This window comes from Culex quinquefasciatus, chromosome 3 (assembly GCF_015732765.1).
Source record: "Culex quinquefasciatus strain JHB chromosome 3, VPISU_Cqui_1.0_pri_paternal, whole genome shotgun sequence".
NCBI classification, from domain to species: domain Eukaryota; kingdom Metazoa; phylum Arthropoda; class Insecta; order Diptera; family Culicidae; genus Culex; species Culex quinquefasciatus.
Genome location: NC_051863.1, coordinates 177,712,497 through 177,737,066, shown reverse-complemented (window position 1 = coordinate 177,737,066; position 24,570 = coordinate 177,712,497). Strand labels below are relative to the sequence as shown.

The window sequence follows — 24,570 nt, the reverse complement described above, 5'->3', positions numbered from 1 at the left end:
AATCCGGTGACCTTTCAGCTCTCTTCGAAATTGTATTTAGAAAGGGCCCATTGTGAACAACAATTGGAATGTTAAAAGGGCCCAATAACGATTTTTTTTTTAAATTATGGGTTTTATTGCGAAAATCAACCAAAAATAAAGAAGCGTTTAAGCAGAGTTGAGGATAATGATGTGTTTTATCGTATCATCAGTAAAAATACCATCAGTCAAGCTTCTTTTTTAAATAGGAATTGAAACAAGTTGTCCACTTTTAGCCAGCGATTTTCTCGAATCGCGGTTTTTGGTGTTGTGCCCTAATGAAATGTTTGGCTCGAAATAACGATTTTTCGAACATAGATCAGGGTGGCCACCAGATTTCGATTTTCAATTTCCCGGTTTTTTCCCGGTTTTCTCCCGAGACCAGAAGGAATTTTGCGGAATGTTTTTAAACCAAATTACAATGTTTTTTAGGCTAACGTTAATATCATCATACTTTTTGAACGCATACATTTGGTTCAAAGTTTGAATTCCTCAAGAAAGCTTTCAAATCTTGAGTAAAAAGTAAGTAAGTTGTAAACGAAGCCGTTTTTATCTGTTATCAATCAAACCTGTAATTTTCAAATTATTTGATTTTTTCATCAAAAGTCGTTTTTATTTTTTTAAATAAGATAAATTATTAATAGAATTTATTAATTTTGTAAAATAGATTTACAAAAATACATTGTTATCAACATTGATGTAAATGCTTGTTAATTTTCTTTGAAAAAAGGTTTTGTGAATTCAAAAAGAACAACTCTTCCAAGAATTATCAATTTCTGTGATTTTCTTTTTGTTAAAATTATTAGAGCGAGTTGTGGCGCTATAACCACGGCAAATAGTGTCCAGGGCATTCGTGGAAATACAATGTCCCATCCCAGAGGGTCCCGGAGTACCAAATATTCTTAGCATGGTGCTCCCAACGAATACAACCAAATCTCGGAGCGTATGGTGGTGTGTCCCCACGCTTCTTCCTCCCCTGTCGATTCAGAATTGTGTTGTTGTTCGAACACTCTGTGCTCAAACTCAACCCAATTACGAGTCATCTCTGCGATACGGCTTTACGCAGTAGGCCTGGCCGGTTTAACGCTTGTGATGTTTCAATGCATTCTAATGCAATGGCGCACTACAAATGTTAATAAATGACAAGAAGAGTGCTAGGCGTCATCTAACCTAAGGCACTCTCCAGGATCCCTTCGAAAGATTGGCTGCGCTAGGGTCTGATTAGATTAGATTAGATTTTCTTTTTGTTAAAATTATGTAAGTACTTTTTTATAACCAAAAAAGTCTTTTTGCATCATTAGTCCAAACAAAAATGTATACACTTTGGCAGCTGCGCAGGAAAAGTGCCATACAAATGTAAAAAAAAAATCGATACCTTGAAAGTTTTTTTTAAAATAATTACTTTCTAAAAAACCCAAAACACATAATGGTAAAAACAATTAAAAAATTATCGTGCTGTGATTTTTTCAACAACACATAAGGCGGGTACACATTTTATTTAAAGTTTTTGTTGCCCCGAAAAATCAGGGGACAAAAAATTATTATTTATTTTTTTCAAAAAACATTAAAATTTTAATGGAAATTTAAGTGCAATCAGCTGAAATCAATCTAAAATGCATTCCCTTGCGTCTTGAATCATTTTTAAGCATGTTTGGGTTGATTTAATAATCTCTTGAATTTTTGAAAATTTTCGATCTTTAGTTTTTTTTCGTTATTTTTTTTTGTTTTCGTCAAATCTTACATTTTTTGTAGACTAATGATTGCAAAACAACTGAACTAGCGTAAAATGCATTTTTTAACACTTTTTGCATTCAAATTTTGAGACTATGGCTTGTTCCTTGATTTTTTTTTAGATTTAAACAAACTACACATACTTTTTTGAAGTTGTAGCTATTTTAAATTAAAAAATAACTCTATTTTATCTCTAAAAAGTCAAATGGTTGAGAAAATTACAGCATTCTTTTTTGAACATTTTTGATCCATTCTTTTGTTGCTAAGATACAGGCCAAGAACAATATTTTAAAAGAGTGTATTTTGTGTGACAATTTGAAGGAAAAGTCTTGATCTTTAAATTTAGAGAGATATTTACTGTAATGTTGTTTTCGTACCATGATATCCATATTTTCCACTTACAAAAAATCCTAATTTTAATTTTATGCAAAACTAATATTTAAGCAAAGATGGGGTAAATGTCCGCCATTACGGGGTTTGTCTTCCGGACCCCCTGAGACCGCTCGTGGTACCACCAGGAATACATGTACCCCAGGTTGAGAACCGCTGGTAGAGCAAACATTTTGCTTTATTAAAAAAAACAAATTCGCCTGGTAAAAGTATCATAGGATACAACAGAAAAAAATCCATAGCCAAGAAGCATGAGTATATCACACAAATTCAAACATAGATTTCGCGAATTCTTCATTTAGAATAACAGGAATAATATTCTTATTGAGAAAAGAACATATTGAATACATTAAAGAGGCTTTTGTCAAATTTTATCGAAACTTAAAATATTTTCCCGGTTTGTCGGTCGAATTCCCGAGTTTTTCCCGGTTTTCTCCCGGTGGATAAAAATCCCGGGTTTTTCCCGGTTTTCCCGGTTTTTTCCCGAGGTGGCCACCCTGACATAGATCCTAAACTGGTAACGATTAGCACTCCTCAAACCATTTAACATAACATTTGAGTTTATTTGTGACGTTTGTTGATAGAGAGTTTTTTTAATTCACTTGGACTGCATGTGCACTCACACGTTACAATCTTGGTGATATAATTTAAATCTATTTGCTTACTTTGCACTCATTGATATACAAGCTCTTACTTTTCAGCGGGTGTAAATATTCTGCATCTGCTCCAATAATTGCAAATTAAAACTACTTGACATTCTATTGAGTTTCGCTTTCCTAATTTGCCCTCTAAGTTTATTTGGTAACATTTTAAATTTGAAGCATTATAAAATAATAAAGATTCCCTCATTTAACGATGTTTTAAGAATAATCAATCTTAGTAATACAATAAAATGGTTTTGAATAAATCAATCATATAATATAGCGAATAATTAAAAAAAAAATTTCACGAAGACATGTTCTAAATTTTCCTAAATTTTCAATTTGTTCAATGTTCATTCATAGGACCTTTTAAAAAAAAAACTCTAGAATTTATATAATGAAGAAATGTAAATGATTGCCTCGTGTACTTGAACCTTTTGTTATGTAAAATATTCTAAGTACTGATAGCACAAGATATCAATCGAAAGCACTCCTCCATATAAAAGCTCTTAGTTCCCGCTTTCCATTCAGTCATTATAGTGCAACCAATGGTCAAAATGTTTCTTTATAAAAGTGTCACTTTACTTACCATCCTCTTAATCGGCACAGCCTTAAGCCAAAATTCCACGCCAAGTGTCGACTCCAGCCGAAACCACACCCTCAGTGAGTTCGTGGTGGGTGGCGGCGATGCCGGTCCCACCCCCTACCAGGCGTCCCTCCAGCGGCACAGGAGTCACTTTTGCGGCGGAACCATCATCGATTCGCGCTGGATCCTAACGGCCGCGCACTGTTTGAGTGAGTTACGCCCGAGCGATGTGACGGTCCTGGTGGGAACGACCCAGCTCAGTCGGGGTGGCTTCCGGTTACGGGCGGACCAATTCTTCCAGCATCCGAGCTGGGACCGGACGAAGGCGTTGAACGATATTGGGTTGGTTCGGGTAAAGGGGCTGATGCTGACAATGCGCGGGAAGATCGAGAAGGCCACTTTCGGAGGGGATTTTGTGCGGTCGGGAACGGAAGCGACTGTAACGGGATGGGGAGGAACGAGGCAAAACGGGGGACCACTGTCGGACAAGTTGCAGTTTGTGCGGGTTCGCGTTTTGGGCGAGCAGGACTGTCAGGCTCGGCTGGACAACATCGGGCCGATGCACATCTGTACGTTCAGCAGGGAGGGACAGGGCGTTTGCGGGGTGAGTTTATATATGTGAGATTTGGTGTACAGTCCAGACTCGATTATCCGAAACCTCGATTACCTATCTGAAGTTCAATTATTCGAAAGTTTGTATGGGTCGTCGGAGAATCAAATCATGAACCAACAAAGTTTTTTTTCTAATTAATTTACTTTTTATATGAAATTCGAGTAGCATATGCATTTTTGTCAATATTCCATCTCCGCCATCTTGGGTTTAAAAATTCTAAATCAGTTTAGAGTAGTTTAGGGGTCATATTGAGCCCAACAATCAAAAATAAGACAACGAAAACATTTTTTTCGCGATTATCCGAAGTGACATTTTTCCAAGGCCTTTCGAATAATCGAGTCTGGACTATTATTTAATTGTTACATAATGTAAAATCTTTAAATTTTGTTTTTCATACACAAACAAGTTGAGAATTTCATGCCTTCATTTGAAAGATTTCATGAGAAATTCTCTACGAATTCGGCCGATTTCTAGTATTTTTTTTTATTTGGCTCAAACTTTGTATGAGCTTTGTATTGGTTCAACCGTGCAAGGCTCTATACCATTTTTGTACGTGAATATTCTAAAATCTGCAACTTTTGAGTCATAAAATTGCAATCGAATAGCTGTCAACAAGAAAGGGAACAGCATCTAATTAAATCGTGCCTCGAATGTTGCCATATCAGCACTTTGACGTTCAATTACAGCTCATAAAAAGCGTTTTCAACTGAAATCGAGTGATTAATAGCTAAACAGGAAGTGAGCAAGCAACTTTCTATATATAGTAGGGTGGGTACGGATTTTGAAAAGTTCTCAGATCAAGTTCTGGTGTGGTTCCCCTTGTAGGGTATACCCGTAGGGACTATCACGCCAAGTTTAAGCTCATTTGGTTGAAAACTGGCTTGTCTCAAGCGAGTTCAAGTTTACATGGGATTTACTATGGGAAATTTTGAATTTTCGTTCATTCGCTTCTACAGGCCTGGGGAAAACATGTAGAAACTTCTAGGATGGCCAGAAATGAACGGAATCGTCTGGAGAACAACTTTCCCTAAGAGACCAGGTCGATTCGTTCAACCCCCATCGAGCTCAACGGCAATACATCCGGGGTTTTCGGAACCAACCGTTTTCCCCGGAAGAGCATCAAATTTTCCTTAGCATGCTATGAATGCTTGATTAACACCGCGACGCCACATCTCAAACAGCTACCACGTGATTATAAAATTTGCACCATAACATTTTTTTTTCTTATTTGGAGGTTTAGAATACAGCTAAATAGTAACAGGATCACCATAAATGATAATTCTATAGTTCAAAAAGTAAAAAAAGTAATTTTTATAAGCGATGCTAGTCCACGTGGTAGCTGTTTGAAACGTGGCGTCGCAGTTTTCAACAAGCATTCATAGCATGCTAAGGAAAACTTGATGCTCTTCCGGGGAAAACCGTTGGTTCCGAAAACCCCGGATGTATTGCCGTTGAGCTCGATGAGAGTTGAACGAATCGACCTGGTCTCTTAGGGAAAGTTGTTCTCCAGACGATTCCGTTCATTTCTGGCCATCCTAGAAGTTTCTACATGTTTTCCCCAGGCCTGTAGAAGCAAATGAACGAAAATTCAAAATTTCCCATAGTAATTTCCATGTAAACTTGAACCCGCTTGAGACAAGCCAGTTTTCAACCAAATGAGCTTAAATTTGGCGTGATAGTCCCTACGGGTATACCCTACAAGGGGAACCACACCAGAACTTGATCTGAGAACTTTTCAAAATCCGTACCCACCCTAATATATAGTTTTGCAAAATAAGTTGTTTAAATAGTGAAAATCAGCAAATTGGATGGAATTAGGAGCGAGTGCTTAAGGTGAAGCCGTTGATCATTTTCGAAGAAAATTGATCATCACTTTAAAATATTCTGTATTAAATTCAATTTAACGAATTTCAGCACCAAAAGGAATCAGCATGTACCGGTTGTTGCCTTTTTGAAGCCAGTGAAGGAATTTTTGATCTTAATCAATTGTGCTTCGAAATTTATATAATTTTGTGGCACAGTCATTGACGTCCTAGTTGGCAAACATTGATTAATGACGATTTCCATAACTTTACAAGGAATGGGATAATCGTTACCAAAAGGAATCAGCATGTGTAGGGCACTATTCTAAACAACCTGTAGAAGGATTTTTTTTTAACTTTGAGCGAAAAATCATGACAATGATGGAAGTCTTCACGTTAACCTGCCAAACAGACGAGAATTTCTCCTAGTGCCTAAGAAACGTTGAAGATTGGATCTCTGGTTGCTGAGATACAGCGGATGAAAGAAAATTGTTGGAAAATTTAAGTTTTTAAAGTCTCACCCACATAGCACTGCATTTTCTAGTTCCAATATTTCAGCAAATATCTGGGAAATTATCTGATATCTTCATATTTTGAAAAAAATATTCACGACTAACACTTTAAAAGCGTAAAAAATCAATATAACGCTCTTTTGAAATGTTTGTCTCCCTAAAAAAAAAATCAACAGGATCAGAAAATTACACCGTTGTATTGAAAAACTTTCTGTTCACATAATCACATTTCATAATATATTTATAAAATAGAGTAATTTGACCAGTGAAAAAGGAGAACAATGGCCTATCTAAGTCTCTTAAAGGAATACGGTCAAAAGAAAGATTGCAAAAATAAAATAATAAATATGTACCACAAATTGTGTGTTCCAAATTTGTTATGACAAGTATTTTATGCAACATTTGAAAAAAAATAGTTGATTTCTTGATTTTTTTTTCAAATGAAATATAGAATTTGCAAAATAGTTATAAAGTTAAAAAATCTTTTAAGCACATTGTTTAAAAATCAAATCAAATTGCATGTTATGTTTTTTTTATAACTTTTTTTGTCAAATCAATTTTTAAGTTCAATTGAAAACTTGAAATACTATCGCTTTTTGATAACGATCAGTTATAAAAATTGGGTTGCAAAGAAAAAAATACTGATTTTTTTTCAAGTTTATGGGACTCAAAAAGGCATCTTTTGCGTTAGAGTTTAGTATTGTGCAAAATCCAGTTGTATTTTCTTTGAAAAAAAAAAATGATTTCTGGAAAAAAATAAAATACCGTCAATTTTGTTTTGGTAAAGGGCACTGTTTTCAAGTTATATGCATAGTAAGGTATATTTTTTTTCGAAAAATGTTTATTCTTTGCAATTTCAAAATACTACACGAAAGAAAAGAACATTTTATAAAAGTTGAGGAAATTTCCTACAATTTTTCTTTTTTGACTTTGTTGCTGAGTTACAGCTTCTTTAAAGGTTAAATTTGTGAAAAACTGTACTATTTTCTCACTCGATATCTCGGGAACCAATAGTTCGAATTTAAATGTTACAAATTAAACTTACGGGAAAATTGGTACTTTTTCCAACAAAAATAATGTTAAAATTTTAAATGTAGGGGCAGGGGAGGGGGCAGAATGGACCGCCTAAGGAAAATTCACCAAAAACCATAGAAAAACAAACAAATTTATGCATTCAGTGTATTAGTCTTGTGCTTTGGAATGTTCCCTTCAATGTTGTATACTTGGTTGATAAAATTTTTCAGCTTAAAACTATTTTTGAGGCAATTTAAAAAAAATGTTTTTCGACTACTTTTCCAGGGTGCGGCCACCTTAGAAAACAAGCCATTTTGTCTAGTGAAAAGTTGAAGGGAGATAATAAATGACTTAGGGTACCTTTTTAACATAGTTTCCATGAAGTTAGACCACTTTTATAAAAAATAGTCACTTACCAAAACAAACATTTTTGAAAACAGTGTTATTAAGTTGTAATCAGACACTACTTTTACAAATAAGCACCAAAACATGTAAAAAATCAACTAATGTTGCATTAAACGTGATTTGTGAAGCTATCAGGAGTGAAATAATCTATTTAGTTCAAATTTCTTAACTTTTGATTGTTTGTAAAAGGCAGGAAAAGGGTGGTCCATTGTAGTAACATTATAAGCATTGAACAAACTTTTTCAAACAATCCCACTTTTCAAAAAGCTTATTTATAAACCTCGAAATAAACAACATTTGCGTGGTTTTGTCAATAAATTTACATTTTTGTTCATAACTTGAAAAATACAATGAATTCAAATGTCGTTTTCGGTATGGTGATGTTATTTGACGTCCTTTATAAGACCCTTGCCTTACAGTTGGTCTAAATCCATTCTAAAGCCCAAAACCAAGGGTGGCCCATTCTGCCCCCCCCTGCCCCTATCCCATCTTCGTTCGACAATACCGAATTTTTTTTCAAAAATTAATAACTCAAAAAACAGCTTTTGCACTAGCCTAAACTCTAGCGCAAATAATGCCTTTTTTGCAATTCCGTCGTGAAACTATTTACTTTTCCTGTCATTCTTGAACGACGAAATAGCCTACTTTTCTGTACCAAAAATAACAGAATCGAATAGCAACACTTTTCAAAATAAATGCTGAAAAGTTCTACTTTTCAGCACTCAAATGGGTGCTGAAAAGTTGAACTTTTCAGCACTTGTTTCGAAAAGTAACACTTTTTACTTTTTTTTATTTAAACGATTTTTTGACAAAATACATGCAAATTTGACATAAAATTTCACTCATTGTGTTTTTTTGGAATTGCATAAAATGTTGTATGGAACTCGTTGCAAAACTTGATTTTTTCAGCACTCTTCGTATTTATCCAACTCGGTGAACCTCGTTGGATAAATGTACGACTTGTGCTGAAAAAATCCTCTTTTTGCAACTACACTGGACACTACACTAACAACTACTATTTTAGTCCCCATAAAAATATAAAAAAAATCTGAAATAAAAAAAACAACGTGTTCAGGGAATGAAACTTTTAGTGATAAAAAGTCTAAAAAGGGAATATGGAGAATCTACAACTTTGCCCAAGACACCAAATCGATCAGAAAATCCCTTCTCAAGATACAAATTTCCGAATAATCGCAAGCCCATTTTGTATGGCCTGCCCTCAAAATTGTATAGAGCGGGGAATGAAATTGTATGCGAAAACTAGCTTCAAAAATCTTTTAAAGAATTGCGTAGGTAGAAAGAATCAGTAGGTTTTTTTTTGGTCGTATAAAAAAGGTTTTCAAAATAAATTCTTTTCAATCATGATAATTTTACATCGTAGTATGATGATAGATTTAATGTAGATTAACATCTTTTTATTTGTAATTTCAAATATTTCACATAAGTTGAAGTGTATTTTTTTGCTTTTTTACTTACTGAAAAGTGATATTATTTAAAACAACAAAATAAAACATTTAACCTTTCAGGGCGACTCGGGTGGCCCACTGGCCAGCAGCGACGGAACCGTGATCGGCGTGGTCAGCTTCGGCGTCGGCTACCCACCGGACAAGAGCTGCGCCGCCGGGCTGCCGGACGGTTTCGCGCGGGTTTCACACTTCAACAGCTGGATTAGAGACACCATGAAAAGTCGGCGGTTCGGATGATTTACTCAACAACAAAATGTTTGTGATTTGAATGCAGTGGAATACAATATGTATGTTTGATGTTTATTTGAGTGTTTTTTCTTTCTTTCTGTGGTCACACGTGAGGGGTCCAATACTGATGCTGATAATTTCACTCGTTTGCAATTTAGAGGTCTACAACAAGCTACGCAAACACGTGTGTGTGTGTGTGTGTGTCGATGATAAATTATACAATTTTGTAAGTCAGCCTTAAATTTGTCACACTTTAAAGTGATTTCTTGTGCTCTGGTCCACCGTTGGAAATGAGGACCGCCGGCGTGTCCTGATGATGCAACAGGTGGTTATTGTTCGTCACACGATGTGAAATGTGCGTTTCACCTCCCCCAAACTGCTGCTGCTGCTGCTGACTGGAGTGTCCGTTTGCCGGATTATGACTGTGGCTGCTGCCGGCTGCCAGCTGCGACAGCGAACTGATGCTCGACTCCAGATGGCTGCTGTAGTCGAACAGAGCCTTCAACCTGGCGACAAGCAATGTTAGTTACTCATGGGAGCTTTTTTTTGACAAATTTGGGACAAGACTCACACTAAACAAAATGGGGTGCATTTTCGTTAGTAAAGCGTCGACGCTAACTGGTTAGTTACGGAACCGAAAAGAAAGCCAGGGACTCAAGTCATCAAAGAAAAAAAGCAAAACAACACAAGAAAACGAGCCAAAGTATTTGTATAAATTATAATTGCTGTAAAAATCTAACTCTCACTGCTGCTGCTGCTTTTGTGAGTTTCTACATCTCGTATAATATAAATATCAATCGTTTTACTCTCACTGCGTTTCTTCATTATATAAATTACCTATCTTAAAGTATTGACTTAACTTTTAAGAGAAAGCTCTTCCTAGAACCCAGACAAATAAAAACGTGGCAATTGATGAAAATGGCAGTCCTATATAGTTTGACGCGAACGGAGGAGACAGAATACAAAGTAAATGCAAATATGTTGGGGGCAAGTTGTCGACTTCCGAGATGCACGAAAAGACGCGCTGCATCGTCGGGCAAATATTGTTTAAAATTAACATCTAGATGAGAGCAGTCTTCACACTCTGTTTGTGTATGCATAGATAGGTTTGTCGGCGTTTTGTGCGACAGAGGAAAACAGTTTAATTCTTATGGACTAGATGAGTTCGACGAGTGACAACTGTAAATATCAGCCTAAACAATTTTAATTCTCTGAATTCGAAATTCTCAAAATTTGTCGTTGAAGCAATTATTTTTCTTTTAAGCCTCAACGTATTTTTATTGGAAAAATCTGAAATTTCACATGATACTGACAAACCATAAAAGTTTCGCTAATTAACACAGACATTATGAAGTTCAGTGCTGCTATCTCTTACTCAACTCGATTTTTTATGTTAATATCAGTAAACTCATCAGTTTTGACAAGGTATGATAGAATTGGGCTCCCTTAACACGCGACAATCGACAGAATTGAATTTTAGTAGATTTGCTGCCAATAAATAAAATTGAAAATTACGGGTATAAATACTATGGAATTGTCTTAAACAACCATGCTCACCCCCTTATTTTTGCTGCCTCCACAGATACACGTGTTAAGAGAGCCCACATCTTTCATACCTTGACGAAACTGAAGGCAAGCTAGCTATTTTGAAAATGATTAAAAGCACTGCGTTGAAAGTTACGGCGATGAGAGAATTCAAAATTATGTAAATAACGACAGGTTTTTACTGTATCACCATTTTTTTACCAAAACTTTAGAAGCACCTAACTAATCATTATAATTTATAAAACGGACTTATGGGACCTCAAACTGGACCAAATGAAACAAACCCGGACTGAATCCGTTTATCCAGTGCCGAGAAAATTGAGTGAAAACTTTTTTTCCTACTCACACTTCCACTGACATTTGCTCCGATTTAGGTTGGCCGAGTCGATATTTGCGATTAAAAATGCTCCATAATTCCACCAGATGGCGCGAAGCATCGAAGTGTGACTACTAAAACTTTCCCTTTGTGATGATATAGGAATGAAAACTTAAAATTTAATTTTCAGCTCTTAGAACAACTTTTGAGTAGAAAAATAAGTAGTACGAGTGTGGACTTTTGCCCTATATAAATTAAGGCAATAAAAAAGATTTTGAAAAAAAAAAAATGTGTAAATAGATAGAGTATAAAAACTTCGAAATTAACAAAACAGAATTCGCATACATAACCTCAATGGGCGAATTTATAGAGGGCAAAAAGTCCACACTCGAACTACTTTATTTTTTTTTTTTTCAAAAGTTGTTCTAAGAGCTATACATTAAAGTTTTCATTCCTATGTCACCACACAGGGAAAATTTTAATCGTCATACTTCGATGCTTCGCGCCATCTGGTGGAATTATGGAGTTTTCGCGAATGTATACGTGAATATCTAAGATGTTTATTTTAGAGGTGGGCAAAACCGCTCTTTTTTAAGGGCCGCTCATTTTCGTTCGTTCTTTGAACGGCTCTTTCACTCTTTTTCAAAATTTGGATAAAAATGTTTTTTTTTTAAGAATCGTGTGATTTTATAAGTTATTTCACATTGGACTTTTCAAAATTATTTGATAAAACAAATTAAAAATGAAAACGAGAAAATGTCCTTGACAACCATAGGTCTTGATGGTCTCTTTGTCAAGAGTTCTACTCAAACCTAAACGTTTGAGTATTTGATTTGCATCCAAACTTAAATCTAGGATGCTGGAAAAATCGCTCTTAATTTTAAAATTTTGCAAGAATTGAACTAATGCATGAAATATCAGCATAAGTTCAATTCTTGCAGAAATTAACGTAATTTTAAAATTAATAGCCATTTTTTCAGCATCCTAGATTTGGAGAAAATATTCTGTGAACTCTTTTCTACATTCTGAATTAATCGATAAAATCTATAAATGCTAAAGTACAATCGGACAAACGGACAGTTGTGCAATGAAAGTTTTTTTTTTCATTTTGTTTAGAAAATCATTTACTTTTGGGATTAATTTTTATAAGCATTGAAATATTTGAAATTCAATAAATTATATTTATAACAAAATCATGCCATCTTGAAACAATTATTTCAAAAGACCGAAGTTTAAAAAAAACCACGGTTCTTTTTTTGTGAGTCACGGTTCGTTCGCTCTTTTCAGTGAACCAGCTCTTAGAGGCTCGCTCTTTTTTTGCCCACCTCTAGCTTATTTTAGCAAATTGCCTTTTCCTGTTTTTCTGTTCTCAAAAAATAAACTTAACAATTTGACCTCCTAGACTCAATTTTGTTTCTACTTATCGACTAAGAATCAAATTCTGAGCAAATGTGCGTGAGTGGGGATGTTGATCAAAAATATGCGGTCGATTTTTTCGGCTTTGGACCGACGAATTTTGTCCGGATGAGGTCTACTCGGTCCAGTTTCGAGTCCCACAGCTTGGTATTGAAAATTGTAATGTTTCATTTAGTTGACGAATAGTTATGATGAAAAAACTATTCAGATGGCTACAAAAAAGGTACATAGCCTCAAATGGCCGGGTCTTATCGCCAAAAGAGCGCCGGGTTGCCAATTACTTCGAAGGCGTTGTCTGTATTTTCTTAACAAAAAGTCTGCGATTTTTTTTTAAGAGAAATTTTCTATTTCAGTCTACATTACTTTATAAATGAGAGGGAGGCTCCAATCATTAAGTAACGATAGTAGATTAAATAACGTTTTCGTTATAGAGTTTCTAACGTTTTTTTTGTAACGAAATAAGCAATGAAAACTATGTTTAGGAAAAAAGAGATGTTTATATCTGGAGTTTTTTTTAAAAAGGTCAAATAAACCAAATTTTCAGTTCTTGCTTTTTGGGTTATTTTTAATACCCTTGACTCAAGGCGGTGTCAAAAACACCCAAAAACTAGAGATTTGGTTTATTGAACCTGTTTAAAAAAAAACTCCAGATATATATTTGATCGGCCAAATGGAATTGAAAAAATATAATTTTTAATTCAAAACTGCATTAATCAAATTGCAGTTTTTCCAAAATTAAATTTCCCAAATATTTTTTTTCAAAAAGTTCAGAAAATTGCACAAATGTTGCATTTTTAAGATGAAATGGGACGCCAGTTCTTGGTCAACTTCTGTACGACTTAAATTAATTTCTGAACTCGACCTTTCTATTGTCCTTTTGAGTGCAAAAAAAAAAGCAGAACTTTGTAAGTTACGGCATTTTCCTTAAAAGTGCTACCAAAAACTCGAGAAGTGGCTTCAACATGGCGCTGTCCTACTGTTTCACCTTAAAATTGAAAATTGGACCATCAGTTGTTGAGATATTGCCATTTGAAAATGAGATGTTGACATTTTAAATTTTCCTGTTTAATTTTCTCTTATCCGCTGTATCTCAGTAAGCAGTCCAAACTACAATGTTTTAAAGATTAAATTGTAACAAAATTTCTGAACTTTTAGATTTTTTTTAAGTCACTTATGAGCATTATTTAAAAATCGAAAAATTGCAAATTTTTAATAAATTCAAAATTTTAGAGGCCATATCTCGAAAACGGTGCACTCTATCAAAATTGCTGTAAAATACTTTTTGATTGGAGTCACAGAAAATGTTTACCGTAAACTAGGGTCAATCGGGACACATGGGGCGAATTGGGACAGCAGTTTTAACCATGTTGGAGCACAATATTTTGATTTTTCTGGTTGGTTTCGGTTAGAACAGACTCAGGCCAACAAAATGTGTACATTCATTTCCAAACTTAAAAGCTTTAAGTGCTCTAAAAACTGCGGTCCCTATTCAGACTGTAGTCCCGATTCACCCCAGATTACGGTAAGTAAGATTCTTATTTAAAAAATAAGCGCGGAAAGACTCAAAAGTTGCAGAATTTTATTCCTCAAAAACATACCCAAACATTTGTTTTTTTTATAACTGATTTTGGAAAAATGATCTTTTGCGAAAGAAAAGTTTAAATCGACAAAAAAAACAATGTTATTTTCAGGTGCCTTTAATTGAGCAACTCCCCAAAATATGGAATCGATTGGTTGCGTTCACACTTTGCGTTTTTCATTTTAATTTTGTTTGAGATATCATTTTGTATTTCAATTTTTATTTTGAAATGAATTTTCAAACCACACAAAAGCGTTAAAATTGAGAAATTCCCCCAAAACCTTTCTCGAACAATGTATTGTGCTATTTTGCTCCTGTCAAAAGATACATCGTGCTCAAAACTGGTCTAAAACGTGTTTTTTGCGCGAAAATTGCGCTTTAGTCCGGTTTTGAGCGAGCTGTACCTTTTGAAAGTACCATTTTTTTCGGAAAGTTTTAGAGAATTTTCTCAATTTTAACGCTATTTAGTTGGCTGGAAAAAAAGTGGTCAAAAAAATTGACAAAAGTCAAACTTAAAAAATGAATGTTTTTCCATACAAAATTGAAATGCAATGCGCAATGTGTGGACGCACCCAATCGCTCCCACACTTTGGAGAGTTGTTTAGGGGCCTTAAGGTGAAGCCGTTGATCATTCTTCTAAGAAAATTGATCATCACCATAAAATATTCTGTATTAAATTCAATTTAACGAATTTCAGCACCAAAAGAAATCGGCATGTGCCGGTTGTTGCCTTCTTGAAGCCACTCTGAAAGATTTTTTTGTCTAAATCAAAAGTGCTTCAAAATTTATATAATTTTGTGGAATAGTTATTGACGTTCTAGTTGGCAATCATTGATTAATGACGATTTCCATAACTTTACAAGGAATGGGATAATCGTTACCAAAAGGAATCAGCATGTGTAGGGCACTATTCTAAACAACTTGTTGAAGGAATTTTGTCAAAATATTGAAAGCGACGCAAAATTTATATCTTTGAACGAAAAATCATGACAATGATGGAATTCTTCAATTCAATCGAAAAAAAACCCTGTTCGAAAAATCGACCATCTTGAGCCACCTTTCTATGCATAGTAAAGGTCCCCACAAAGTTTGAGCAAAATAAAAAAAAAACAATTTCCGGAATTCGGGGCGCATTGATCATTTCGTTTGGCCCAAAAATATCGCTTGAAAAAACGTTATTAAATCGGCTTTTAGATGTTTTAGAACAGTTTTGTTTTTAATTTTCGGTAAGTATCGGTATTTATTTGGAATTTTCAGTTGTCACTCATAGTACGAAGTTGTAAAAAATGTTTACGATGAACATGGAATAAAAGTGAGTTTTTGTTTTGCGTAAAAAGTTATACAAAAGATATATGTTAAAATGTGATTTGTCTGACAAATCACTGCAGGAGTTGCCATTAACAAATTTTGCGCTAGCGACGATTTGTGATTAACAATTCTTGACCTAGATTAACTATCAAATTATTCAATTGCATTCAGAGCTGCTGTTTCCGTCTTTCCTACGACGTTCAATCCACGCAAGTGCATTCTAAGCCATTCCGCTCAAAGCGCGCACCGCACACAAAACGCACACTTCTACCCCCTAGTTGATGATGAACGACAGATAGCCAATGAAAATGAAATAGTTTTCCACTAACCGTGCGCACAGCTCCCGCCGCACGGTCGCCGTGAACTTGTTCACCAGACAGAGCGTGGCCGCCGTGCCGAAGATCACGTTGTACAGCAGCACGATCAGCAGGTTGCCGAGCCACTCGATCTGGCCAAAGTCGCCGAGCAGGTCAAAGTTGGTGATGCCTAAAAGGAAACTACGTTCTGAACGGGATTCTAAAGGTTCTGAAGCCAAGGAGACCTACCCAGTATCCGGGACAGCAATGGCAGCGCGGAGCTCAGGATCAGGACCAGCCCGCAGTTGGCGATCAGCTGCGAGAGGGACGTTTTCCGGCGCTGGGGCCGGACGTTCCGCATGAATGGCATCGTGTAGAGGCCGACGGCCGAGGTCACGCCCAGGTACGTGATGATGGCCACCTCGAGGGCGGCCCCCAGTGGCCCCAGCTTAGAGAGGGACGTGATGCCGAGGGTGAATTGCTGATGAGAGAGGAAAAAGTGCAATTAATTTTAAAACAAGAACTTAAAACTGATCTGTCGACTTACCCTCGTACTCAACGGCACTGCCTTGATTCCGATCAGCAACTCCAGCGTGTTCTGCACCACCAGCAGTACGGTGATTCCGGTCAGCAGTAGCAACAGCAGCATCGCCACCGGGTAAACCAGATTTCGCTGCAACGCCGACGAACTGCGCTGCTTATCTGAAAGGAGTTGAAAAGAATAATTAAAATTGTCATTCAATTGTTGGTTCCGAAGTGACCTCACCTAGAGATTTTCGTTCAGCCTCAAGCTCTCTCAGTCTTTCAAAGAGTTTCACGGACTCGTGGCCGTTGGCGCCCTTGCCGGTTGGCCGGATTTGATACAAATCCTCTAGGCCGGTGCACAGCTTCGACGGGGCGTAGTCGATCGTGGTGACGCTCTTGAGTTCTGCGGAAAAAAACCCAGGTAATTATTTTTTGATGTTACAAAATTTAAGACCATTCTTACCAATGTTGATGTTGGCGTTCGCGAGCTTCCGCCGCACGGTGGCCTCCTCCAGGTTGAACGCGTGAAACTCCTCGTTTACGTCGCGCAGCAGGTTCGGCTTCACCAGCACCTGGCCAACGACGCCAAACAGCCGCACGAAGCCCATCGGGGTACAAACTGCAAGGAGCAAGCAAGAAAAAAAAATCAATTTTCAGTTTTGTTTTAATTGGGTCAAATTTGCTTCCAGGACCAGGGGGGACGTCAGTCAAAGGATGGGGTTATTTTTGGGGCTTGGCCGCGGAGGGAAATGGCTAATTTCCGCGTTGGGTATGAACTGGCGCGACGACCGGAGACGTGATAATTTGACGCCTGTTGCTGCCTTTTGACCTAGTTTGGATGGTTCTAGTTCATTTCAAACTGAATGTTTACAATGAGATCTTATTTAAGGCATGACTGAGATCGGTAAAATGTTAAAAATTGTGCTTCATAACGAACACAAGAAAATATAAATGGAAATAAATATTAAACACTAGCATTACAATTTCGTTGAACGAAAGAAACTTCTTTTGATAAAACAAAAAAGAATGAAATTATAGGAAAAGTACTTTCGAACATCAATAAAAAAATTCTTGTAAAACATATACAAAAGAAAAAAAAAATGACCTTGACAATGATTGAACGATTTTTGGGATTTGATTATGATTTGAGTGTACTTTCAAACTGCATTAATCATCGACAACGATAAATTTAAATGCTAAAACACACCCCCTGTCATGATCGTCATTACGAAGAGACCTTCAGAGAACGCACACGAAGTTAAAACGAACAAAACCCGAGCTCATCACTTTTCTCTTTCTCTTTATGTTCTCTCTTTCTCGTTGGTGCGGTGCTGCGTGGTGACAGCGATTATTTGAATGCAGTCATGGTGAAGATAATCAGCGTCATTTCAGTAGTATGTAAAACGAACGAGCTTTGCGCGAATGTAGGAGAACAGTATGTAATCCCATCTAGCACCTAATGTTGGCATATCAGCACATTGGCACTCAAGTACAGCTGAGTAATTCTAATTAAAATTTTGTGAAAAAAATGAGTTTTCTCAATGCCATTTGGCTTTCATTTTAACTCTAAGATTTCTTGGAAAGTATTAATTCAATTTTTAATGTAAAAAAATAAAACTTATGTGAAATTGTCTACTCTTTTAAATTTAATTTCAAAATCTAGCCCATAGTTTGAAAATGTCAATAAGAGTTTTTATTTTATTAATTTATTTATTTTTTTCAAAAGGTTATCTTGATTCTAATATTTTAAAATATTTATTTTTGAAAATAGCAGAACATTTTACAAAAGAGCAGTTCTCTACGAAATCAGTCTTTTTTTGCAATTTAATTTTTAGCATTTTTTAATCCGGTTGAAACTTTTTTAGTGCCTTCGGTATATAATTTTCCATACAAATTTGGCAGCTGTCCATACAAATTATATATGAAAAATTCAAAAATCTGTATCTTTTAAAGAATTTTTTTGACCAATTTGGTGTCTTCGGCACAGTTGTAGGTATGAATAAGGACTACACTGAAAAAAATGGTACAGGGTACAAAAAATGGTAATTTCTAATTAAACTTTTGACAAAGAACTTTGTCCTAAGGGCACTGTCTACGGGTGTCAATCCAAAATTTCGCAAAGCGAAAGTGTAACGATTTGTGTAATCGTTTAAACGCTTATATCTTCCACCCAATTCAAGCAATCTGCATGCTTTATCCACCAAACGAAAGGGGATGTCTTAAATTGCAAGTAGAATACCTCACAAAGTTGATAAAACTTTGTTAAAGTACTCAAAAGTTAAGATGAAAAATAAAAATTCAGACCGGGAAAATCCCGGTCGCTGATTGGTTGAGCGCAACCTTTCCCGAACACATTAATCAGATTCAAGTATCTAGCACTTAGCAAATTTTGCTCTCTGCGGCGCCACTGCTTTGAAAGCGTCGAGCCGTCACAGCCAAGCGAGGTTATAAAAGAGCGCCGTGCCGCCGGTTGAAGCTCAAACGAGTCCGAAGCTTTGCACGAGGAGGATCGAGAAGCAGCAGCAGCACAGCAGAGCCACCGAGAGGAAGGAGAGAATTGAAAAATTGGAAAGAGAGGCAGAGCAGGCGCGGGAGGGAAAATTGCCGGCAACTTGGAGTGTCATCATCGCATGGTTTTATCATCGTCATAGGACGTTAAAATGGCCCTTTTCAGGGCCAATTCACACGAAAGAGTATTCTTTAAAAATCTGGTTGGGTACGGTAGTGAGTGTTTGTGTGTGCGGAAGGGAAATCGAGTGTTTGGGGCTTGAAAGAGCACCAAATTATCAACGCATACACACAAACGCGGGCTGGGGAGCTTCATTTGTGTGCGCCTGGTTTCTGCCGTGCAACTACCCTTCACGAGTTTGCTCATCCGATCGATCTTGGGGAAAATCGATTTTCGATATTAGTGTGGTTCCGCGAACACAATTTTAGTGTGGTTTACTACACACACACACACACACACACACACACACACACACACACACACACACACGAGCAAATCCACAGTCGATGGCGCTTTCTTGCTACAAATACACTTGCAACGCACTGTTTGGTACTCTAGGTGGTGTGTAGTATGTGTAAAGAGAATGAATAAAAAGATCGGAACCCAATTTTTTGCGAAGCGAAATCGTTACGTGGCGATTTCCCCTCTTCGCAGACTTCCCCTCCTTTTCCTTCACGCTGATTGGTTGAACAAACCTTTCCCGATCATCCTCTCCGAGAGACGTGCGATTGATGTATCTAAAATCATCTCTACTCAAGCTCATAATTTTCTGACAGCCGAGGAGTCAACATCGAGTGGCAGTTGCAGAATCAGAAGGGACAGCAGAAATTTCCCCCGGTCAACGACGTTGAGAGGTCGCCGAAATGGCTCGGGCCGTCGCAGGAACGGGACGGATTGTCGCTGCAGGCCATCAAGGAAGAACGTTAGGGACCGATGTGGTCAAGCTGCTGATCCCGGAAGGCTCCGGTTAACGGCATCAAGAAGGGGTCTCCGTGTTGATCGAGAACCAGTTCCCTTTGGGTCAAGTTGGTTGTGGTTGCGATAACGTTTATGGTTTTTGATACTGGACATGAAATTTAACATTTCGGCAGTCGTGAACGCAATCCGGAGTGGCCGGAGGCTTCGCGGATGTTCCGAAGGGGGACATTTGCCGAACCAAAAGAGTTGGGGCAATATGGGTATCAAACTTTATGGTTTTTGATACTGGACATGAAATTTGAAATTTCGGAAGTATTGGCCACAATCCGGAGTGGCCGGAGGCCCCGCGGATGTTCCGATGAGGGGACATTTGCCGAACCATAAGAGTTAGGGCAATATGGGTATCAAACTTTATGGTTTTTGATACTGCACATGCATCTGACCATTATCTGAAGTTACGCAGTTAAAATAAATCGCTTATTTTACGCAGGAAGTAATAAATCGATTACTGCGATTGCCTTTTATTGTGCCGCGGCAAAATTCTGTTTCTGGAAATATAGAATAACTATTTCGAATTCAATTAGAGCCCTTGAAAGGGCAGTTTTAATGTTTGCTGTTGAAATTTACTTTGCTGCCGCCAATTGCTTGCAACAGCCTTGCAAACACATTTCCGCATCTTGATAACTTTCGAGTGGTGAGGGAAAGTCGATTGATTTCACCTTGATTTCTATTGCAGCTCCATTTGCAATTTCCGTCCCCTTAGTTCGATAGGACGTTGATATTATGTCTTAAAACTATTCACAAAAGAGTTGTCTTATGTAATTATAAGGGAATCATGGGGAAATTTGGACCGGACATTCTTATCGAAAATTTCAACAATCATCTTGCAAAGTTCTTTGTCATACTGGTCATGTGTAACATAACCACCTGCACCTTTTTATCACTAAAACTTGATTTGCAAAAAAACACTATTTTAATTTTTTAATTTTCTGATGAAATTTCCAGAACGGAAAACAGTCTTTGACCGAGTTATGAATTTTTTAATCAATACTGATTTTTTTTTAATCAAAATATTGATCTCAAAATTTGTTCAACTTCATTTTTCGATGTAAAATCAAATTGGTGCCGAAGCTGAGAAAATTTTCTATATTTTGCTTTTATGAACTTTGTTGGTACAAACCTCAGTTGCTGAGATATTGCCATGCAAAGATTTAAAAACGGGAAAATTGATGTTTTGTAAGTCTCACCCAACCAACCCGCTATTTTCGAATGTCGATATCTCAGCTACTAATGGTCCGATTTTCAATGTTAAAACATTAAACATCTGTGAAATTTTCCGATCTTTTCGAAAACAATATATTTTTTGTTTAAATCAAGACTGACATTTCAAAAGGGCCAAGCATTTAATATTACGTAGAATCTGCTGCAGTTCTTAAAAATTAAAACACTTTTTTATCAATTTTAATGGAAACTCTCCTTTTTTTCAAGCTTGGGAGCTTTGGTGTGATTATTTTGCATTTCTTCGAAGTTATTTTTATTTGTAGTTATTTGGTTTTTTTCATTATTTTGAAATAAAGCGCAAGTTTTCACATTTTTTAAACATTTTTGAAGATTTTTCTGGAAGTTTTTTGAAGGTTTTTCTGGAGTTTTGGGATTGTTTCAATCATGAGGAGTTCTATTTTTTTAATTTTAGTATTCCTTCAAAACTGAAAAGTTTTTGAATCATAAACTTTGTTTGAATTATTGAAATTCGAGCAGATGCAAAAGTTTGTGGGTTTTTTTATTTTATTTTTCCAATGTCTTGTAAATGTCTGAGAATTTTTGCAATTTTCGAGAAAACAATAAAAAAAAATTTTGTTTGCAAATAATACAACAAAAAGGAATGGAGTTCTTGGAAATGGCAATGGGGAATGGAACAAAGCGGCAGCTGGATTTTGAGACGAAGTGGGGGGAGAGATGTTTTAACATTTTAAAGTCCGAAACTGTCCCGTCTAGTGATTCGACGATAAGATAAAGAAAATATTGACAAAGAGAATTTTTTTTTTTTGGCCAAATGAAATCCAAAGGACCATCGAGGAAGAGGTTTTTCGAGCTAGAGAGGACAGAGAGAGATCAAGATCGAGATCAAAGTGAACCGAAGTACGCAATTTGAAGAAACTATCGATAGATAGGGAAATATTGAGATGACGAAGATCGCTCGGTGGTGTAAAATACAGTCGGCTTTCTGGCTGTCGATATTCTCGATATCAATATTGCTCCATCTATCAACTAATTTGTCAATCTCTTCAATAGCATGTTTTGATTTTTTCGTTCTATAATTTGATACCATCTGCTCTCGACGGTCCCTTCAATATCGACAGAAAGAGAGTCGACTGTATAAAATTGATAATTGGTTTAGCAAGGCAAAATGATAATCAACTACATTTAAAAAAATGTATTTGGTCTAGAATTTTTGAAAATGTAATATAAACCATGGAATTTTCTATGTTTACAACACCTTTTGCACCTTTTCAAAAAAAAAAAAACTCTTGAAATATTTATTTGAAAGCATACATAAATAAACAAAAAACAACTTTCTAAAATCCTCCCAAACTCGCTCATAGACGGTACCCGGCAAGCAACCTTTGCGCGCTTCCTTGGCAACACGCCGGTTGTTATTTTTTGCTGTCCTCCCCGAGTCCTTCCAGTTCCCGAGTCGAGTCAAAACAAACCAAAATAACCACCTGGCCCTGGCGCAAAACAACAACCTCACTCGTCAGACCGCGTCGGCAGTTCAAACCGATACCATGTCTACTACGCCAGCAGCAGGGACGAACCGCCGTTCGGTGGACGACGAAGACTTTGAGGCGTCGATGAGCAAGGTGGACGAGGTGATGAAGATCCTCAGCATGATGACCAGCGGGGACAAGACCAAGGAGCAGATGGGCGTTGCGTTCGCCGAGAGGTAAGAACTGGAGACTTTTTTGAATTTGGGTGTTGATTGATGGACACACTCTTTTTCTTGGGGACAGCTTCCTGGGCGATGACAAGAAGGAGCTGGAGAAGATCGACGTGGATAATTTTATCGTGCGCGTGAACCAGGAACGAACCGTCATCAACCGGAAGGGAGACGAGGACTCGCTGGACCGTCCGATGCAGGACAAGTTTGCGTTTATGGCCGAAATGGAACGGGACGCGGCTCGGCGTGCATCGGAGCGTAAAGAACGAGAGCAAACTGCTCAGGGTTTGAGGAGGGCGGGAAACCTGGCGTTCCGCCGCGGCGAGTACGAAAAGAGCATCAGCATGTACACCAAGGCCATCGACCAGATCCGTGACAGTCCGATTCTGTACAACAACCGTGCGTTGGCCTACATCAAGATTAAGCTCTGCAAGCGAGCCATCATAGACTGCGACTTTGTGATCAGCAAGCTGGACGAGAAGAACCTGCGATCGTGGGTCTACCGCGCCCAAGGGTACTTCCTGCTGGGAGAAACTCGAGCGTACGAGAAGAGCATCGCCGAAGCGAAGAAGCACAACCCCAAAGAGTTGGACTACATCGATCGGATCGTGCTGGAGATTGAGGGAAAGACTAAGGCCGCGGCAGCAGCAGCTACGACGACGAGCGAGGAACCAGAGACTGAGGAATCCGGGGCCGCCGGTGGTGGCGGTGATGGTGGTGATACCGCAGAGCGACCCCTTCCCATGGATGATGTACAATCAAATTCTTCAAATGATTCTTAGAGAGAGTTGGTTTTGTGTGTTGCGTGAGCTCAATAAATTGCACTGAAGTTATGTCGTGAACTTTGTTGGATGACAAAACCGTGTTGTGGTTGTTACTTTGGCGCAACCGAAAAGTGTGTGGTTTATCGACAAAACATGGCGTGTAGAGGAAGTTGGTTTTTGTAACTTTTACATGGTTCGCAGGCAGCGTTGGGAGATGGGAAACTGACATGGTAGGTGTTTGTGGTTAAAAGCAAAGGTGGCAGCTGATTGACGTTAGGTGGGGGAAAAGTTGGTCCTTTGTGGACCATGTACTGAGCGCCTTCGGTACTTACCTAATAGTAAAAGTACTCCTAAAAATGATACACATGAGTATAAGAATGGCAGATGATATTTTCCTAAATCTGGAAGAGAAGATAGAGAAAGAAAAATTAGTAAAGCTATCTAAAAAATTGGCCACAGTTTGTTGTATCGAGGAGCTCCGAGTTGGAAAAATTAAGATAACAATATGAATCGAGAAATTTTACACAAATTTAAGGTTTTGGAGATGTAAATTTAAATCTAAAAACATAAAAAAACATGTTTAATACATAACAATATTATGGTGGATGGAAAGGGCGGGGGTGACATCAAATTAGAAAAAAAAAATATTTGCAAAGGCCTGAATTTACAATTGACCATAGCATCTCAGGGTGGCCACTAAAATATTTTTTTATTCCCAACTTAACCAGAACCCTACATAATTAGAATATCTCACTCAAAAAATGAACCAGTATTAACAAAACTGTAAAAAAAAGAAACTTTCTAAATAACAAATTCATAGAAAAAAACGTTACTTAATCCACCTTTAGGTGGTTGGTGCCTTCCTCATATTCATAAAGTCAATACATTCAGTAAAAATAGCAACATTCCCCCTTAACATGTTTAACAAATCAACTTTATTACTCATTTCTTTTGATATGGTTCGAAGACCATCAATATTTCTGGCTCATCGGCAAGGTCTGATAAAAAATACCTATCCAACGATAGTTCGCATGGAAGATTCAGACAATA

At 37.2% G+C, this 24,570-nt stretch overlaps 3 protein-coding genes across 3 annotated transcripts in view; 2 read left to right on the top strand and 1 right to left on the bottom strand.

Moving 5' to 3' along the window:
* The first annotated feature begins 3,303 nt into the window (after window positions 1-3,303).
* Window positions 3,304-9,481, top strand: LOC119769403 (chymotrypsin-2-like). The gene is made up of 2 exons (XM_038261595.1): window positions 3,304-3,970; window positions 9,239-9,481. The coding sequence occupies exons 1-2, from the start codon at window positions 3,329-3,331 to the stop codon at window positions 9,413-9,415; spliced, it is 819 nt and encodes a 272-aa protein (XP_038117523.1). The 5' UTR covers window positions 3,304-3,328; the 3' UTR covers window positions 9,416-9,481.
* Window positions 9,448-24,570, bottom strand: part of LOC119769401 (protein Lilipod) — a 44,967-nt gene continuing 29,844 nt past the window's right edge. Inside the window, exons 5-11 of the mRNA XM_038261593.1 lie at window positions 23,853-23,921; window positions 16,855-17,010; window positions 16,633-16,794; window positions 16,414-16,568; window positions 16,116-16,347; window positions 15,900-16,056; window positions 9,448-9,912 (exon numbers count right to left, since the gene is read on the bottom strand). Coding sequence (XP_038117521.1) covers window positions 9,660-9,912; window positions 15,900-16,056; window positions 16,116-16,347; window positions 16,414-16,568; window positions 16,633-16,794; window positions 16,855-17,010; window positions 23,853-23,921 — 1,184 coding nt within the window. The 3' untranslated portion in view covers window positions 9,448-9,659. The remainder of the gene's footprint in view (window positions 9,913-15,899; window positions 16,057-16,115; window positions 16,348-16,413; window positions 16,569-16,632; window positions 16,795-16,854; window positions 17,011-23,852; window positions 23,922-24,570) is intronic.
* LOC119769402 (tetratricopeptide repeat protein 12) lies at window positions 22,547-23,589 on the top strand. Its single transcript, XM_038261594.1, has 2 exons — window positions 22,547-22,762; window positions 22,830-23,589. The coding sequence occupies exons 1-2, from the start codon at window positions 22,605-22,607 to the stop codon at window positions 23,536-23,538; spliced, it is 867 nt and encodes a 288-aa protein (XP_038117522.1). The 5' UTR covers window positions 22,547-22,604; the 3' UTR covers window positions 23,539-23,589.